This window comes from Pyrus communis, chromosome 12, assembly GCF_963583255.1.
Source record: "Pyrus communis chromosome 12, drPyrComm1.1, whole genome shotgun sequence".
NCBI lineage: Eukaryota > Viridiplantae > Streptophyta > Magnoliopsida > Rosales > Rosaceae > Pyrus > Pyrus communis.
In genome coordinates this window covers 2,302,682-2,322,326 of record NC_084814.1, presented here as the reverse complement: position 1 = coordinate 2,322,326, position 19,645 = coordinate 2,302,682, and the positions used below count along the sequence as shown (strand labels likewise).

Below are 19,645 nucleotides of genomic sequence, written 5' to 3'. Positions count from 1 at the left end.
ACTAAAAAATGGTAGTTTTGGGTTCAAAATTTATTCTTGGTGTGGAAGTCTGACTTGTGACTATAGGAGGCTGAAATGTCTATGTGAATCTTCCCAGCCCCTGAAATGAATGGATAACCGTGACTTTCCATCAGTTGTTATTTTTTTTAAAAAAATGGAAAGAGAGAAAAAAAAAAAAAGGAATTGCCAGTAAGACCTTGAACATTCGTTCAATAGATGAGTTAAGTTGTGTTGAAGTATTATTAACCTAATTGAAACCGACATATTCGAATATTAACAATTTTTAAATATAAATGTATATTAGAGATAGACGTATGCATAAAATTTAATATTTTTATAGCCAGCGTTAGAGTTAGATAGTTAGTTGTAAGGAAGAGAAAAATCGGTAGGGATTGAACTCGCACCAGGACATACTTTACTTAGATAATGAAACTTAAACATTAAGTAACTAACAATAATAAGTAGTGATTCTATAACACCAAATTTACATAATTTAGTAGAGCATAATTTGGATTATTTGTCACTTACACCCACATTAAGAATAAGAAAAAAGTAATTGATTCCAACCCCTTGAACACACTCAACTCAACTCGCCAAAGAATGGTTTGGGTGGAGGTTTGGTTTGCCAATTTCTTGGTGGAAGTGAGTTTTCAAAATGCCAACCCAAGCTTATTAGGTTGGCCAACGTGTTGGTATCAAATTTGAAACTATTTTGCCACATACATATATAAGGGTGAGTTTGAAGTTTTTATCTTGTCAAATATATTCTTTAAAAGTTAAATAAGGTCACTTAGTACTACAGTCTGATAACATTCATTTTCATTCATCAATTTTAATTGGAAGAATTATTTTGAAGGGTTAGGCCAACTTCAACTACCATTCATAATCAAAACCGGTATAAAAATGAAAGTGGGCGCAGAAGGAGAGAGAAAATGCAAAGAGGGAATTCGAATCCATAAAAATTGAAAAACAGTTTAAAACTAGTGACCACTAACCGTTGGATCAAATCCAACGGCTTGGAAAAGAGTCGGCACTTCCAAATTTGCAAGTTATCCCGCGTAGGCGTGGCCACTAAGCCACTCTCTCTCCCACAGAATAAAGTGGGAATGCAGTAGCGGTGCCTCTCACACAACAGAAACTCTCTCTCTCTCTCTCTCTCTCTCTCTCTCTAGATCTTGTGCAAATTTTGGGGATCTAGCCATGAATCGCCACCACGACCCCAACCCATTTGACGAAGAAGAAGTCCAGGTCGAGGTCAATCCTTTTTCGGTAATTCTGCCTCTTTCTTTTTCTCCAATTTCGTAAATTTTCGATCTGGATCTGAAAACTTCAAATTTATTCTTTTCCTTCTTCCGTTTGGTAGTGAGGAACATGATGTGAATTTGGAAATAATGTTATGTTAACCTATCAAATTGAGTTGTAAAGTTTAATTAACATGCGGATTTGCAGTCTTAAGCACTTCCCAGTGCTCACTGTGCAAGTATACTTAGCTTAGACCCAATGTAATATGTACGAAAAAAGGGATTTTTCGGGTTAGAAAAGCTTATAAGTCTTGATCTGGGTTATGTTTTGGACTTCTGTTAATTTGTATAAAATTCAAACTTCGAAATTTTTTACCTCATTCACTTCAAATTCAGCAGTGTGGAAAAAAGACGAATTTGGGGAACATTTCTTTAATTTGTTCTTTAAGAATGAAAACAATGCGAACGAAAATCTGGTCAATTTAGAAGTGAGGTTCAATATATAGCTTAGAGGTTGGGTTTATATCTGCTCTGTACTCTTTTTTGTTTTTTTGTTTTTTTTTTTTTTGAAAATTTTCTATCGTTGAGCCCTCCTCCCCCGTTTAAACAATGGTGCTCTTTTACATTTTGTTGGCCTTCTCATTCTTTAATAGTGATATTCTTATGATTTACCACCTACCTCCTATCGTGAAGGGAACATGATAATTCTTAAAAATCACGGATTAATTTTGTTTATATATATATACAGAGTTCAACTTCTTTTGTTTTGTTTTGTTTTTTGTTTTTGTTTTTTTGTTTTCCCATATCATTGGATTTTGAACCTTATGTAAAAAATGTAAGAAACCATGCAATGCTGTGTGCTTCTTTCACATCTTTATGAAGTCGTAGTTCTTTGTACATAGGCAATAGGCATTTTAGAAATTATAGATCTCATGCCATGTCTTGTGCATATGCTATTTAATTGTAAGGCATTTTAGAAGTCACATGTTGCCACACCGTGCATTTTTCATTTCATATGATATGATACAAAAACCACTTTTGGATTTTAATCGATAAGACTGCATGGTTTGGACATGTTTTATTAAGACTGGTGCAAAGCGTAGTTTATATATATTTTCCCTATCATACTTAATATGAAGGTGTTAAAATGTGCCATAATGTGAGAATTTTGCAGAATGGTGCTGCTGCTCCTAAGTCAAAGTCGCGTGTTCCACCAGTGTCATCTGAACATCTGGGTTTTGGGCAGAAACATGATGCCACAGTCGATATACCGTTGGATACCATGAATGTAAAGTAGTTTTATTTTGTATACATTGTTTTTCTCTCTATGAGCTTGTATATGTATTGTTTGGCCATTTTCTGCAGGATTCTAAGCAAAAGGCAAAAGAGCTTGCAACTTGGGAAGCGGATCTCAAGAAGCGAGAAAAGGTTAATTGACAAATTTTTTGATTGATTGCTTGCCTACAGTTCTACCTTTATTGTGTAAGTCGCTTTATATTCTTGTGAGTTTACAAATGGATAAATTGATCACATATCTGGAATGTTGCCTGTAATAATATCACCGAGTGCACAGTGGGAATGGCTGAGGCACATGGGTGTGTCCCAAGTTGCCTCAGGTGTGAAATCCCAATGTACCTTTCTTGCAATTGGTAATGTTTCCTGTCCCCCATGATTATAGGGTTCGGTGGTGGGCCCCAGTTTGGATGCGTTATTTATTACTCTCTCTCTCTCATTTTTGCCTTTTCTTTTTCCTGGTTATAATCACTCTGTACTGCTTAATGTGTTCCTGTATTTTGTTTTCAATACAGTTTTTGTATTAATATTTAACTTTTACAGGATATTAAACGGAGAGAAGATTCTGTTGCAAAAGGTAAGCACTATATATCTGCAACCTAGATCATTAGTAATTTGGGTGGCCTTTCTTAAATCATAGTAATTAATTTTCTTCTTCTTCTTCGTGTATCAGCTGGTGTCCCTGTTGATGATAGAAATTGGCCTCCTTTTTTTCCAATTATTCACCATGATATAGCTAATGAAATACCAATACATGCTCAAAGGCTACAATATATGGCTTTTGCAAGTTGGCTAGGTAAAGCATGTTTATTATGCCAATGTGGTGCTATGTATTTTGCTTTGCTTGTATTTTTAGCCATAAATGCATTGAGGATTCCATTATAAAAGAATTATATTCAAGTAGTATGCCTTATAAATTGGATATACATACAAAAAAAAAAAAAAAATGCTTATGAAACATTTTCTCTAACAATCAAGTACTAGTAATCTATTTCATTGCCGGACTTTAAGGAATGTACATTCTTATATTGATTGAACTACTTCAGTACCTAATATTTCTCTTAGAACTGATTACTTAAATATAGATATTTGAATAAGGTACCATGGATGTTTTTAAAGAGGAACATCCTTGTTGGGGTCATCTGGAAATGTAGTTCAATGATCCAAACTTCCATTTCTTTCGGTCCTTATTTAAATATTGACCTTACGTAATGTTAGCCAAATTGAAATTGGCTAACTTTTTGGTCACTCTTCAAGGATTGTTCCTTAAAAAAGAAGCTTCCAAATAGGGAACCGTTTGGTCATGTAAACTACGCAGACAACCACAAGCGGTCCAATAAAATGAGAACAATGGTAATCAAATGGCTCAATGATTTTTGGTTCAGCTGATTCTTACTTTTTTGTGGGGATGGTCCTTTGAAGAAATGATTCTGATCATTCTGATGAATCCAAGTGGCTATGTCCTCATTTTTTATTTCTAATTAGGGAAATACTCACTTGAAGCTTCTCGGGGCTCATGCACAGAACCATACATGTATATCTATAACTCAAAGGAAATGCTCTTTTGACAGACTGTCAATATGGACAATTGGTCACTTGAGTTATAATTCTAATATGTGATGCTTGATTACGAGTCTGGCAGAATATGTGGGTCGACTCCTTGTATCATTATTCTTTTTATCATCACATATATTTCCTTATTAGACTTCAGTGGATTTATCTTTTAATGTTACTTTTGCTTTACATGCCTGTCTAACACTTAAGTAATATTGTCATTGCAGGCATAGTTCTTTGCCTATTTTTTAATGTGATTGCGATTATTGTCTGTTGGATTAGAGGCGGAGGTAAGTTTTCCTCAATGATATTTGGTTATTACTTGATTGTAGGTAAACTTAGCTCCTCTGGCTATCACGCTAATTGGATCTTCTGATGACTTTCATAAACTGCAGGTGTTAAAATATTTTTGCTTGCAACGATCTATGCTCTAATGGGATGCCCTCTTTCATATGTTCTTTGGTACAGGCCTCTCTATCGTGCAATGAGGTAATTGTTTAAAGATGGCTTTGTTTCTAGTTTCCAGGTAAATAAAAGATTTGTAGTTCCCCTGGAAATTACAGAGAAGCCGCAATGTTAGCATAAATTTTTTGGCACTTTAGAGAAAATAGCTTGACTGTAATATCATGGATCTTAGGCTAAGACAAGAAAATACTTTTGAAATGACGTTTTTGGGAACCAAATATCAAAGAGCAAGCATTGGTTGTTATCCTAAAAGTATCCTCATCTGCTAATGGATGAGACCTTTGGCATATGATGGGCACATGTTTAAATTATGGACGAATCAAGTAATACCCTATGGACTCTAACTGGCACTATAACTCTCTCGCAACTCTTTTCTACCAGAAATTTTAGTGCATCAAAGGCTTATGTAGGAAAATAGTAAGAGAAAGGAATATAATAGAGATTTGGACTCACTTTGGCCTTTGGCATAGCACTAAAGGTGTATTGGAATAACTCCGATAGAAATTAAAAGTTTCCAGCATCACACCAGCCTTCACTATCATACTGCGTTTGGAAACAGTGCTGCTTAGTCACTAGGGTGGGATTGTTATATGGTGCATGACATGGTGGTTGTGGTTGAACGTGGAAACCAAATTTTCCTGGAAATCAAGAGTTGTGTGGAATTTAATTCCTTTTTTTTTTTTTTGTTTTTTGTGTGTGTGTTTTTTTTTTTGGGGGGGGGGGGGGGGGGGTGTGGTGAATGTGCCTTATCGTATGCAGCTACCATGATTGTAACTTTTCAAAAATATACTGCTGCATTTATGCATCTTTATAGTTTATGAAGAAGTTTATGATCTATGGGACCTTGTCCCATCTCATTTGTTGTACAAATAGGTAGATAATCAGTTGTATGATGTCACTGTTATCTATGTGGATGGAAATGTAATGTGTTGTTTTTATTTGTTAAACTGAACTCGGTAAGATCATGCACTGCTGACTGTGTTGAGGTGTATTTTTTCCAACTTGCAGGACAGATAGTGCCCTGAAGTTTGGTTGGTTTTTCATGTTCTATATGGTATGTACTGATACTGTATCTGTTTGACTTATTATGCTTGACTTACCAATCTGATTTTCATCGGTTTTCGTGTGGCAGCTCCACATTGGATTTTGTATTGTTGCGGCGATAGCTCCTCCAATTGTCTTTAATGGGAAATCATTGACGTAAGTTCTTAAATTCTTTTGTTTCTTGTTTCTTGCATTTAATATTATTCACTTGTGGTGATAGCTCCTCCAATTGTCTTAGTAAGCGTTTTGATGCTGTGTAACTGAACCAATATATTTTCCTCCTATTATTTTTGACAAATGTGTCCTTTTTTTTATTTTTTCCATTTTTCTTTTTATATACAGGGGAATTCTTTCGGCAATTGATGTTTTCTCTGATCATGTGGTGGTAGGGGTAAGTTTTTTACTGTGCTGCATCTATAGACAATGCTGTTAGAATGTTATCGGAAGTGTAATGTTTGTTTTATTTTTCATTCCCATCATCTCAGTGTCTTCAATTTTAATGTAAGTTGAAGGAACAAAATAGATTTGTAGTTGAGATTTTTGTTCAAGATTCAAAACAGCAAACAATAAAGAATTAGGCCTACTTCATTTTAACTGAAAAAAGGAAGAAAAAGCATTGTCTAGACTCTAAACTATGAAGTAGGCCACGTCAACAAAAAACTATGCAGTAGGCCAGGAAGAAATACAAAGATGCGCTGGTTTTCTGCCAAAACTCAAGACTCAGACTTGTGTACACTATTGACATCCGAATTAATGCTGTCTTCTTCCCCTAAGCACTTGTAACAAATGAACCAGTAACCACCTTCACAATGATCTAAAGTGGGAGAAACTCTCTTCACCAAGATTCCATTGTCAAGTTCACAATGTTATGCATTTAATTGAGAATATCAGATTATTTCAAAACTTTTGTTAGCTCTGGTTGGCTGGTCAGGTCTTTAATTTGTGCTTTGCGTTGAGAATATACTGGAACAAATTTTGGTAATAGAATATCTGTTCTCTAGATTTGGCCAATAATACATCCCTTATGCTTCTTACTTGAGCATTGAAAGGTTCTCTCAACACAGAAAAATGAAGGATACACTTTATGCTATTAATATATATACCCTTTATGGTTCTTGATCGGAGTTAGTTCCTTAATGGGTGGGCACTGGTCGACCTAGATTTCTTCCGCGGTTGCTGGCTCACTTTTATCAATTAGATTTTAGGTATGAATGAGATCTTATGTACCCCTCAATATGCAATCTTGTCGGGAAAATGGATCAAAACTAAAATAAAAGTCATGAAGACTTGCTTCCCAGTTCATAGCCATATCACCCAGCTTTACAAATGAGAACAGAATGGGTGATTGGAAAAAGAATAAAGAGGTATTAGTTGGTAAGGAATATCTAGCATCATCATGGTCAGATGACCAAGGTAGCTTAGTTGTCTCTAATATTGTTTGGTGCAATCTCATTGAGTATTTGGTTATAAGAATACTAATATTATTTTTTGTTGCATCTGTGCAGATATTCTACTTAACTGGGTTTGCGTTGTTTTGCTTGGAGTCTCTTCTAAGCTTATGGGTACTTCAGGTGAGAGACAGAGGTTCCCTTTTCCTGTACATTATAATCTTTAGAAGTATAGAAAATGCCTCTGGTGGCTTACAAAGGCATGCATTTACTTGAGTGATCTGTAGGTATGGATTTTTGGAGGATCATTGTGATTGCTCCCAGTCACAGATCACCATGACTCCACCAATTTGCTTCAGAAATTTTCTGTTTTTGTTATTGGAAAAACAGAATACTTAACTGCATTTTCCCCTAAAACGAGAACCCTTTTACAAAACTTCACTTGTTTTTTCGTTTTCCCTCTTATTGATGAAACTTAATCTTTAGCGTTAACGACAACTAATGTTTGTTTCTTTATTCTCACCAAATATACCCTTTTTGGTATGTTTACAAAAGCTTGTACAACTGTATCTGGAATATGTTTACTCACATTCATCTTGTCATCTCTTAAAAGATTTGAATTTATTACTAGTCTGAATGCCTCTTTTATTGTTCGAGTCAGATTGTCAGCATAAATATTTTTCTTTTTTGGTCTTATGGTCAGATTGAAGTCATTGTTAACATGTTCTTTATCCTTACTATTTCTCTGATCGTCTTTCCCTTTTTTGTTTGTGCAGAAAGTATACATGTATTTCAGGGGGAACAAGTGAGGTTTGATCCGCGGATTGCAATCCAATTGGGATTCAGAGTTGCATTGCCTTTTCCGAGTGGTTTTAGTATATTCTTCTGCGGCCTATTATGTTTTGCCATTTCGTTTTTATAATTGCACTGCATGAGTTAGTAAAGAATGATCAGTAAGCTACTTTGGATTGGACTCGACAGAGGCTTGCTTATATATGTAGAGCAAGGGTAAAATTCTTAAGTAGAAGTGTACGAGACCGGAAATGCTCATGAGTCCGTGACCCCGACGCATTGAAGTGGCTTCGATATTCGCTGGAGCAGTTATCCTTGGATTGGACTCGACAGAGGCGCCCTTAGATGGTACTGGCTGTCTTAGTTAAGGATATCTTTGTGTTTCTCTTGTGAGCTGCATCGACGCGATGGTGACAAAGTGGCGCATGAATTAGCTAAATTTGTTGTTCGAACTCTATGGGCTGAGAATTTGATATTTCAGTTGTATTTTGCCATTACTATGCAATGAAATTCAGATGTTTCCAGTAAAAGTAAATAATGAAAAACACCTCTATTATGGTAATAACAAGTTAAAGGAAAATACTTGCATTCCCGTTGCATGATGTCTTTTTTTCCATTTTGCGAACAATGTCTTCGGTTTTGTGCCACTTCTTCCGTTAGATCCAAGTACTCTAAGTCTTTTCTTAGAGTCAAAGTCTTCCTAGGTCTTCCTCTACCCCTCTGGCCTTGAACCTCTATCCCGTAATCACATCTTCTAATCGGAGCGTCAGTAGGCTTTCATTTCACATGTTCAAATCATCGTAATCGATTTTCTCTCATCTTTCCTTCAATTTCGGTTACTCTTACTTTACCTCAGATATCCTCATTCCTAATCTTATCCTTTCTCGTGTGCCCACATATCCAACGAAGCATTCTTATCTCCGCTACACCCATTTTATGTAGGTGTTGATGCTTCACTGCCTAACATTCCATGTCATAAAGTATTGCTAGCCTTATTGCCATCCTATAAAATTTTCCCTTGAGCTTCAGTGGCATACGACGGGCACACATCTTCCACTTCATCCATCCAGCTTGTATTATATGGTTGATGTCTTTATCCAACTCTCCGTTCTTTTGCAAGATAGATCCTAGGTAGCGAAATCAGTAGCTCTTTGGCACTTCCTGATCTTCAATTCTCACCCCTAACTCATTTGAGCCTCTGTTTGCACTGAACTTGCACTCCATATAAGAGTGTCTTTGACCGATTTAGACGAAGACCTTTAGATTCCTCCACTTCTCTCCAAAGGTTAAGCTTCGCATTTACTCCTTCCTGAGTTTCATTTATCAACACTATATCCTCTGCGAAAAACATTCACTAAGGAATATCATCTTGAATATGTCTTGTTAACTCATCCATTAGCAATGCAAAAAGGTAAGGACTTAAAGATGAGCCTTGATGTAACCATAGAGTTATGGGGATGCTTTCAGTTTGTCCTTCGTGAGTTCTTACGACAGTCCTTACTCCATCATACATATCATTTATAACTTGGATATATGTTACTCTTACTCCTTTCTTCTCTAAAATCCTCCAAAGAATGTCTCTTGGGATCCTATCATACGTCTTTTCCAAATCTCTTGATCTTCGTAAAAGATAGATTGCCTCCATGGTTAAGTGCCCTAGCATGAATCCGAATTGGTTGTCTGAGACCCGTGTCTCTTGCCTTAGTCTATGCTCAATTACTCTCTCCTAGAGCTTCATTGTATGATTCATTAACTTAATAACCCAATAGTTCATGCAATTTTGTATGTCGCCCTTATTCTTGTAAATAGGCTCCAAAGTTCTCTTTCGTCATTCATTTGGCATCTTCTTCGTTTTCAAAATCCTATTGAAAAGGTCTGTGGGCCATGCTATACCCGTCTCTCCCAAAACTTTCCACACTTCAAACGGTATATCATTTGGGCCCATTGCTTTTCTATGCTTCATCTTTTTCAATGCTACAACCATTTTTTCCTTCCTAATTCAGCAGTAAAAGGAGTAGTTTCTACACTCTTCTGAGTTACTCAACTCCCCCAAAGAAGTACTCCTTTCATGGCCTTCATTGAAAAGATTATGAAATAACCTCTCCATCTGTCTTTGACAGCATTCTCTGTAACAAGAACCTTTCCATTCTCATCCTTGATGCACCTCGCTTGGTTTAGGTCCCTTGTCTTCTTTTCCCTTACTCTAGCTATTTTATAGATATCCAACTCTCCCTCTTTGGTATCTAGTCGCTTATACATATTGTCAAAAGCTGCTAGCTTAGCTTCTCTCACAGCTTTCTTCGCCTCCTTCTTCGCTATTCTATACCTTTCACCATTTTCATCAGTCCTATCCTTGTATAAGGCTTTACAACATTCCTTCTTAGCCTTAACCTTTGTCTGTACCTCCTCCTTCCACCACCAAGATTCCTTTTGGTGTGGAGCAACTACTTTTCGGATACAACTAGCCGTGGAAATCCCACATTTGGCTAGCTTCCCCCTCTCTCTATCCCAAACGAATTGGGTGATTACTTTCTCTTTAAAAGTGGCTTGTTTTTTTCTCCTTTTAGATTCCACCATCTAGTCCTTGGGCACTACAAGGTCTTGTTCTTTGTTCTCTCTCTTTTGATATGTACATCCATCACCAACAAACGATGTTGATTAGCCAAGTTCTCTCCCGGTATAAGTACTAAATATAAGTACCAAGTAATATATTTATAATGAACTGTCCATTTAATTAATATGTTTAGATGATTAAACGATTTTCAATTCGAATAATTTTTTGTAAGATTGATCTTTAAATGAAGATTAATATACTAAATGGTGCCGATCGTTAATTTTATTCGGTCAACATGCCATTCGTAAATGTAAATGGAGAATACGTGCATCCCCAGGGATGCAAGTATTATCCCAAAAAATATACCTTGGCATCCAAGTGTAATATTTGAAAGTCCCGGGAAAAGTTTCTTACTTATATCATGTGGTGGCCACAAATATGATTGGGTGGGGGGTTGAAATCTCATCCTCCTCCTTTTACTTAAAACGTTCGCTTCGGGTCCGCACAATTTCAATGGTTTCCTTTCCCTGTTGCATCCAGACTCCAGACTCTCTCACTCCCTCACTCCCTCCCCACTTTCTTTCCATGTCGACCTTTTCGGCCAAACCCACTAATGTGATCACCTCCCTTCACAACCACCACAAATCAATATTCTCTTTTCCAACTTGCCTGCCTTCCCTTTCAAAACTTCAGAAAGCTTCACCTGTTGTTGCTTTCAATGGCGCCAGGTTACAGCACAAGCGGCGGCGGACTAATCCCCAAACCACACTTCCTACACTACCCACTTCCACCTTCTTGCAAATGGGTTCTCAGGAAACCTCCTCTGAGACACCATTTTTGGTGAAATCAACTGGCTCGGAGAGTGCTTCCACTTCCTCTGCCTCTCAAACTGTGAGTAAATCAACGTTTCTGCGTTTAATCTCCGGTGGGATAGTCTCTTTCGTGTTGTTTCAATGGAATTTTGATAAAAGTTGTTGACTTTGGTTTGATGTGCTACTATTGCAATTTGCAATTTACAGGTTGTTGGGGTTCTGCATCTGGTTGTTTCACTTGGTATTATTCTTGCAATGGACAATTTTTTGAAGAAGGCATTTGTGGCAGCTTCCATTAAGTTCCCAAGTGCGCTTTTCGGGATGTTTTGTATATTCTCCGTTCTTGTTATTCTTGATTCCACTGTCCCTGCTGTGGCAACAAGCTTGATGAACTTCTTTGAGCCGGCGCTTTTGTTCATCCAGAGATGGCTCCCATTGTTCTATGTTCCTTCTTTGGTTGTTTTGCCCCTTTCTGTAAAGAGTATTCCTGCGGCTTCGGGTATCAAGATTTGCTTCATTATAGGTATGCAAGTTTTCGCTACTCTTTCTAATATAGCTTTTCTCTGATGAAACTGTACATTAATTACTTATATTTTCAATTTGCCATGTTGGTTTCTGTTGTCAATGTCAGTGAATCAGTTACTTGTTTGACCAATTTCTAACAATTGTGATGAGTTTAGGCTGTTTAGCAGTGATCATAAATAGGTCATTTGTTTCTAGATCACCCAAACTATCATCCTAAAGTAGAAAGCGAAAACGCTTAGAAAAATATCTAGTTAACTTGTTCTCAATGAAACAACAAAGATAAGACCGTGTGGTTCTCGATCAAATAAATGGATGAGTGGTTTGATTGAATAGAATTGATGAAGAAAGCTTTTTCACAGTATTGTGTAAGATTTCTTTTACCTAATCTTCCACCTCCATCGATGATGAGACGTCATGTTACCTCTTCGGTTGAGCACAAAATACTCAATTTGAAATTGCATAGTCAACAAACTATCTTTCTTTAACACTAAACTTCTTTGCTGTTGCCTCTCCCCCTCTCTCTTCTGGTATCTACATGCTTTGTTTTCCCCTGCTTTTATTACAGTTACATGCTAGTAATTAATGATTTTCTGCAGTTGGAGGCTGGCTGGTCACCCTTGCTGTTGCAGGATATACGGCAATAGCTGTAAGAAGAATGGTCAAGACAGAAATGACAGATGCTGAGCCTATGGGAAAACCCTCTCCTTTTTCCAATGTTGAAGTGTGGTCTTGGAGTGGGATCTTCCTGATATCATTTGTTGGAGCATTATTATCCCCAACAGCTCTGGGGACGAGTGCTCGAACATGCCTCCCATTCCTACTCTCATCAACTGTGTTGGGCTACATTGTTGGTTCTGGGTAAAACATATTTTTCCTTAGTTTACAGCATGAACATTTTTATGAAAAGTACATAAATATATAAACCAAATAATGGTTTTGATTTTAATACAAGTTACTGAAATTTGACATCTTCTCCTCCTTAAGGTCTCATGCCTCTATTGACTTCTAATTTTCAGACTTCCATCAGACGTGAAGAAGGTTTTCCACCCCATTATCTGCTGTGCGCTGTCTGCAGATCTGGCTGCGTTCGCCTTTGGATACTTCTCCAAGTCTGGGCTTGACCCTGTTCTTGGTATACATCTGAAACAATATTCTTGGTTTTGGCTGAACATTGTGATTAAATGTAACAAATTAGAAAGCGAAATTTTAACAACTTGCACAAAATACCTGCCAGATTCCAAATTAGCTTTTTGGGTCTCTTGGTTAATCCTGATTTTTCCTATTTTATTTGTTCCTTCTTTTTGGATGTGGTATTTTCACCAGTGTGCTAATTCCTGGTTTTTGTTTCTTCCATGCAATTTTATATAACCACAGAAAGGAATACCCGACGTACTATTTAGAGGATTAAATGGACTTAATGTTATTAGATGAATATGAAGAATTACATAACATGGGTCTGGAGGGAAACATCTTATGCTTTGTATCGCGTCACAAGTTTTTTGAGGTTTCAATGATTTATAGAACACCCTTGATGTCATCGGACAAAAAAATGCTAATCTATTAGCATTAGACTTGTGGGAAACATGATGGTTCATGATACCCCGAGTGCTTTAAGTATGAAGATCGTCATTCTTCTTGATATTCACAGGATCTTACCTTACTAAGGTTTCATCTAATCCTGGAGCTGGTGATGTTCTGATGGGATTCTTGGGGTCTGTTATCCTCTCATTTGCCTTCTCAATGTTCAAACAGAGGAAGGTAAATAACATTTGAAGAGGCTGGGTTTCCCATAATTATTTGTTATACTTGTTTATTTTGGTTCATTGTTGTGTAGAAAAACAGATTTTTTGGGGTTTTCCTGCAGCAGTACTCTTATAATTTTAACCTCATTCAAATTTGTGCATTAGACCAATTGCCGTCTTCACTTCCCACCAATATCTAGTTGATATGAAACCATATTTGAACATTATTTCTGCTCCCTACATATTTTCAGCTCGTCAAGAGGCACGCAGCTGAGATTTTCACATCTGTCATCCTGTCAACCATATTCTCATTGTATTCAACCGCTCTTGTTGGACGTCTTGTTGGGTTGGAACCTGGTTTGACTGTCTCAATTCTACCACGATGTATAACTGTGGCATTAGCTCTCAGCATTGTGTCATTGTTTGAAGGTACTAGTTCATACTTTTGTAGTTGTAGACATGAAAACTCTGACCTCATAAACATGTTCTGAGTTTGACATGAATTTCTAAAATGTTACTAACGAAATGATACAACTTTATAATACAACTTTATAATGCTTACAAAACAAAATTGTGTATGGTACATATCTGAAACTTGTATCCTTGAAATTGTAGGTACCAATCCATCTCTCACAGCAGCCGTGGTTGTAGTAACTGGTCTGGTAGGAGCTAATTTTGTGCAAGCAACACTTGATAAGCTACAATTTCGTGATCCTATTGCTCGAGGGATAGCTACTGCATCAAGGTATGCATCTCCCCTGAACCTTGTTCTGCGTATGAAACGATCAAACTATAACTGTATAAGTATAAACAAGTGGACCAAACTGTAAACATTTAGAAAGAATTGTTTAAACCATCCGAATATGGTAGGACAGTTTGTTGAGACTTCTTAGGTATATTGAATATTGAAGATTGAAGATTTTTACCTCCGGGCTAAAAGACATGAGCGTTATTAACTAGAACTCATCAGAGTGAGTTTAAGAAATCATAATTCGATTACTGTCTGTTATGCACTTACGGTGTTTTATTGTTTTGTTGCTCTAGTGCTCATGGATTGGGAACCGCAGCATTGTCAGCCAAGGAACCGGAGGCTCTCCCATTTTGCGCCATTGCTTACGCTCTGAATGGTATATTTGGCTCTTTGCTTTGTTCAATTCCAGCAGTCAGGCAAAGTTTGCTTGCCGTAGTTGGATGACACTATCAGCTCCTTAGTTTGTTCTCACAATTAGCTACTGCTTCGAAATCATTGTTTTTATTAACGGTATATAGATATATACGACATTTTTCCATTAGTACCGGAATTCACGTTGGAAAACCGTACTACAAAGAACGTCAATTGTAAACCTGAGCAAACACTCATATTCGGTTATCTTATTGGATTTATGAACACTATCAGTTACTGCTGCACCAGAAAACTTAGTTGGTAGGAAGCCAGCCTGAACAGTTCGTTATAACTGAATGAGCATACCTTAACGCCATTGCGAACGTGTAAGCTGCAACTAAAAGAGAAGAACTTGATGTCACGAGGAATCGAAGAAATTAACTTAAAACGAGTTTAGGAGGTTTTAAACAGAGGACCAAGTGAAGAACAAGGGTTTTTTATGCCATTTTAATTAAGTTACAATTGCTCCCTAAAACTTTTCTGTGTTAAGCAAGCGTGATTATCATGAGATGCTACTTAGGGCCCGGTGTCGTCGCTACAATACCCCGTGGCTTCAAGTGCACGGGGACGGGGAGATTAATGGGTAGGTAAAAGTCATAAAGGTAAAAGATCTATTTCTTTAAATCTTACATGTTTATTTAACGTTGCACTGAATATAACGTGATATTGTAAATTTTATTATTAGTCTAATAAGATTAGAAGCTATGAGAAAGAACCATCTTTGGTCGTGCAGGCAATGCCACCACATAGAGCCCCGATTTTACGAGGCCCCCAAGCATTGACACTGAAGATGAACTAAAGATAGGTAAAATTGAACATGAAGGATTGTCAAATCAGGTTACGTGTATGCCAATATATTGAACATCATGCTAAGCTCATTCCCTAGTCCCCATGAAAGAAGAAGCAAATACGTAATAAAGGAAATAAAGGGGCCCACCTTATCCATAGGGTTGGTTTGGTTATATAGAATTGAGATCCTCTTTGAATTTGTCCTAAACTAGAGCACTTAGAGATTCGGATCACTCATTTTAAATCGTACGGTTCTTATTAGTATATTCTACTAACCCATCTCATACAAACTAAAAGTCCAAATCTCGCTCTCTCTCTTCAATGGTCCAAATATCTAGATCCTTAGACTTCGGTCACAGAGATCCAGAGAGAATCACAAGGTTATATGAGAGTGATGCAACCAAGTATTGGGAAACTGAAATGCTGAATAGATAAGATATATAGGTGAACCTCATAACTCAAATTTTCCATATATTTTGTTTAATTTTAATCTGTATAATACAAATATTCATCCATAGAATTACAACGTAAAGAAAGAGATGAGAGTGGAAAATAGGCATGCATGCAGTCTCTTACTTGAATTAAGTAGGTACAATCAATAGAGATAAGGCATGACAATGTAATTAGGCAAAGAGATTAATTTGATGAAATATTTCTAAGCTTTGGTTGCTTCTACTGGAGTTTTGGCCCTGGCTGCAATAAGCTGCTCGTAGAGGTCCCGGATCTTCAATCCGACGATGGTTTGGAAGAGGCCAGTTCCGTTGTTGCTGCCGGGGAAATCAGAGTGCTTCAACATTTGTTGGGTGACTTCTCCATAGAACTTGGTGGAGATGTTGCTTAGATGACTCTCCACATAGATCAGCTCATCTAATCTGTCAAATTGCCCATCCATCTCCAACAATGACACCTATTATATACATATGACACCACCATAACCAAAAACAAAATGGTTAGTTGAAAACACTTTTGTGTAACACCGTTGTAGGATGCATATTGACGCGTCATTTGGTGAACAAATTTAGCAACAAGTATTAAATGCGTACCTCGTTGCTGAAGTAAGTGTCAGGGCCATAGTTGAATTTGATTCCAGGGTAAGAGCAGGTGAGCTTCCTTCCACAGGGAATCCATGAGATGGTGGAACCCTCATCAAACAAGTAGACTGGGTTGAAATATTTCACACCTTCCTTCATAATCAACCTCACTCTCAACACCTTCCCCTCATTGTCACCTGGAATCAATTGGGTTGGCAACACTTCTATCACTGCATCTGCGTACTGCTTTTGTGGATCTGCGTGCAAATCACAATTAACAAAAGATTATTAATAAAGAGCGCAATACAACAAACTGGGAGTGCGAAAATCATTTTTCGTACGTAAATCATGCAAAGTAAAGGTGTGTGTGTGTAGGGGTATGTTATTCACACATCCCTTTTTACTTCTCCCACACCTCTAGTTAATTTCTGTCCGTTGATCTTCTTCAATTCATCCGATCAGACACTCAAAAATTAAAAATGTGTGAGAGAAGTAAAAAGAGTTGTGTGGATATCACACCCCTATATATATTAGTGTGTTACGTACCAATATAAGCATCGAAATCAGGCTTTCGGGCTTCAATACTGGCTTTGATGCTCTCGAGACTGTGTCCACGCTCCGCCATGTCCCTCTAAACAATCCAAGTTTTAGCTTAATTAACACGGTTAATTTAACAAATTAGGTTTAATTACCCAAGGGTTAATTTAATTACCTGAATTTTCCATGCAAACTTAACCTCATTGCTGATGTCCAAGTAGATGCTGAAGTCCAACAGATCCCTAACTCGCTGATCGTACCTACACATACATATATTAATTGATTAATATTATATATATATATATATTTTTTTTTTTGAGAAAGTGATTAATATATTTCTGAATGCATAATTAACTAACAGTTAGGTTCGTTACGAAGTGTATTTCTCTTTTCAAGTTTGACTTGTTCCCTCCAACAAAGCTTATAATAAGGTGGTTGTCCATGTTGGTGGAATTAATTAATTTATCATTGAGTAATTAAAGTACCAATAAAATAATCACTTAGGACTACGATCTATCTTAAGTTCGAACATCAATAATGATAAATCTAAAATCAATTCATATATTCCTCATCTCTTTGTATAAATATATCGTTATATAAAAAAATTACTTCTAAAATAGAAAGGAATGCCGCTTGGAACTTATAAAGGCCACAATTACATGGATTTCAAACAAAAACATGACATATATTGATATACAAATCCTTGATTGGCCAACTACATATGATACCAGCGCCCGCCATAGTCTTTTGATTGACGCAAGTGGATGTATAGTATTATTTTTCTTTGCTTAAATAAATACATATGTTTGTCAAAGATATGTAAAGTAGGGATAATGGTTGTATACTTGTATATGCCAACTTTTACCAGCCTTGATTTCTTTTTCTCTTTTCTATTTACTGATGTTGACTTGGAAATATATTTTAAGAAAGGATATAGAGTATTTGAAGTTAATGCAAGATTTGATGCAAAACAGAGCACAACAATAATTTTAAAATTTATACAGTCGACTTCACTTAGTGCAATACAAAACAGAGCACAATAACAATTTTAAAATTCATACAGTCGACTTCACTTAGTGCAATAAGGTTTGGTTATTGTTGTTGTTTTCTTTCTACTGATGTTAGTTGGATTATTTAGGTCAGTGAGTAAATTTGAAATTGTGAGCTACTCCAACATTTATTTATATATTTATTTGAAAAGAAGAGTTCCTTAAATTCCCTCCCGTCTATTTGTATATACATGGTAAAATATTGTCTTGTCAAATATTGACTTGATACTAAAGAAAATATCGACTTGATACTATTGGTCATGATAATGTTTGTAAAAATTATGTGGTCCAAAAAAAAAAATAATAATAATAGCACTTTTACGAAATCAGTTTAGATGGATTTTAATGTAAAAATATCCGCTTATGTCAAAGAAGAAGTTGAAATAAATTACAAGGAAGTTTCTAATTAAGAACAAGTCCATGATTTCATGAATGTGTACTGATGAAAAATGATAAAGTAGTAATTAATTAGTTAATGAAAGTGATTAAGATGAGCAATTAAGTAGGCATACACTTACATTGGATGTAAACCTTCAATGACAAGAATCTTGGGGGGCTTGATGAGCTCGGGAGGATCCAAGAGACCAGAAACATGGTTGTAAATAGGCTTCTCAACAGCCTTCCCTTCCTTGATGGCCTTCACCTGCTCATACATAAGATCGAAGTCGTTAGCTCTTGGGTCGAGCGCGGTCACTCCTTTCTCCTTCCTCCCTGTCCTGTCCAGGGAATGGTAATCATCCAAGCATATCACCGTCGTGGTGTCGCTGATGAGCGTGTTGGAGTCAGGGTTTCCTCCTTTAGGCGGCTCCGCTGCTCCTCCAAACACGCTCGTCAGCCTCCTCATGAATGTGCTCTTCCCACACCCTGAGTCCGCTGCTAAACCGATAACAATCGTCTCTTGCTCGCATCTTATCACACTCACTCCAACTGATCTCCTGCTGCTGCTGCTTCTCTGCTTGTAGAATACCGCCACCTGCTGCTGCTTTTGGCCGCTGAACCCCAACGAGGAGGAAAACGAACACGTCGGGTTCAGCTGGCCACTTGTGTGCACTGCACAAATCGCCATTTTCCCACTACTACTACTCTCTCTCTCTCTCTCTCTCTATCTCTCTCTCTAGCTCTCTGTGTTCTTGGTTACTTGGTTTAATTTGGGAAAGAAAGAAGAGTTGGGAGCAGAAATAAGAAGCTGGAAGAGGTGATGGCAGGCAGTTTTTTGGGATGGAAGGGAAAAGAAAATGTTGGCTGATACTGCTGCTGCTGACGTGTCTTGTTGTTTTTTTCTGGGGTTTCTGGGACTACCCCTGGTTTTTTGATAAATTTTTCAAAGTCTTAGGAGGTAATGCTTAAGGTTTTAGGGTGGACTTCAATGGGCTTAAGTCAGTGGGCGATGGGCGACGTAGTCATTTCACACTTTTCTTTTTCCACTGCATAGTAAAATAATTAAGTGGAAGCGTACTTGTGTTTTTTATTATATTTGAGGAGAAAAGATGGGATTTTTATTTTTTAGTTTTATATATTTTAATATATTTTATATTTCGATGAGGTGGATGGGATGTACGTGATAAACGCAGGCATGGAGGGAGAGCAAGAAGAAGAAGCGTGGTGGTTATTTGATGTGGTTTGGATATTTCATGTGCCACGTGGCAGTGGAGTGGTGGCTGGTTGAA

General features: G+C 37.1%; 3 protein-coding genes across 3 annotated transcripts; 2 read left to right on the top strand and 1 right to left on the bottom strand.

Moving 5' to 3' along the window:
* Positions 1-1,079: 1,079 nt before the first annotated feature.
* On the top strand, positions 1,080-8,379 carry LOC137710368 (secretory carrier-associated membrane protein 4). The gene is made up of 12 exons (XM_068449324.1): positions 1,080-1,269; positions 2,416-2,529; positions 2,607-2,669; positions 3,078-3,111; positions 3,208-3,330; positions 4,316-4,378; positions 4,484-4,577; positions 5,562-5,607; positions 5,686-5,753; positions 5,940-5,988; positions 7,103-7,168; positions 7,762-8,379. Exons 1-12 carry the CDS (start codon positions 1,201-1,203, stop codon positions 7,792-7,794), a joined length of 822 nt encoding a protein of 273 aa, XP_068305425.1. The 5' UTR covers positions 1,080-1,200; the 3' UTR covers positions 7,795-8,379.
* Positions 8,380-10,812: 2,433 nt separating this feature from the next.
* On the top strand, positions 10,813-14,799 carry LOC137710980 (plastidal glycolate/glycerate translocator 1, chloroplastic). The gene is made up of 8 exons (XM_068450163.1): positions 10,813-11,222; positions 11,351-11,666; positions 12,265-12,526; positions 12,685-12,800; positions 13,317-13,426; positions 13,662-13,839; positions 14,026-14,155; positions 14,455-14,799. Exons 1-8 carry the CDS (start codon positions 10,845-10,847, stop codon positions 14,603-14,605), a joined length of 1,641 nt encoding a protein of 546 aa, XP_068306264.1. The 5' UTR covers positions 10,813-10,844; the 3' UTR covers positions 14,606-14,799.
* Positions 14,800-15,806: 1,007 nt separating this feature from the next.
* Positions 15,807-19,188, bottom strand: LOC137710461 (phosphoribulokinase, chloroplastic-like). The gene is made up of 5 exons (XM_068449483.1): positions 18,497-19,188; positions 17,105-17,189; positions 16,939-17,023; positions 16,405-16,649; positions 15,807-16,268 (listed from the first exon to the last, which is right to left on the bottom strand). Exons 1-5 carry the CDS (start codon positions 19,042-19,044, stop codon positions 16,017-16,019), a joined length of 1,215 nt encoding a protein of 404 aa, XP_068305584.1. The 5' UTR covers positions 19,045-19,188; the 3' UTR covers positions 15,807-16,016.
* Positions 19,189-19,645: the final 457 nt, after the last annotated feature.

Coding starts and splice junctions, on each gene's coding strand:
- LOC137710368 (XM_068449324.1), top strand. CDS start 1,201: ATGAATCGCCACCACGACCCCAACCCATTTGACGAAGAAGAAGTCCAG. Junction 3,112..3,207: donor AGAAGATTCTGTTGCAAAAG/GTAAGCACTATA, acceptor TTCGTGTATCAG/CTGGTGTCCCTGTTGATGAT. Junction 5,608..5,685: donor GGTTTTTCATGTTCTATATG/GTATGTACTGAT, acceptor TTCGTGTGGCAG/CTCCACATTGGATTTTGTAT.
- LOC137710980 (XM_068450163.1), top strand. CDS start 10,845: ATGGTTTCCTTTCCCTGTTGCATCCAGACTCCAGACTCTCTCACTCCC. Junction 12,527..12,684: donor GGCTACATTGTTGGTTCTGG/GTAAAACATATT, acceptor TCTAATTTTCAG/ACTTCCATCAGACGTGAAGA. Junction 13,427..13,661: donor CAATGTTCAAACAGAGGAAG/GTAAATAACATT, acceptor ACATATTTTCAG/CTCGTCAAGAGGCACGCAGC.
- LOC137710461 (XM_068449483.1), bottom strand. CDS start 19,044: ATGGCGATTTGTGCAGTGCACACAAGTGGCCAGCTGAACCCGACGTGT. Junction 17,190..18,496: donor ATTGAAGGTTTACATCCAAT/GTAAGTGTATGC, acceptor ATGTATGTGTAG/GTACGATCAGCGAGTTAGGG. Junction 17,024..17,104: donor AGTTTGCATGGAAAATTCAG/GTAATTAAATTA, acceptor TGGATTGTTTAG/AGGGACATGGCGGAGCGTGG.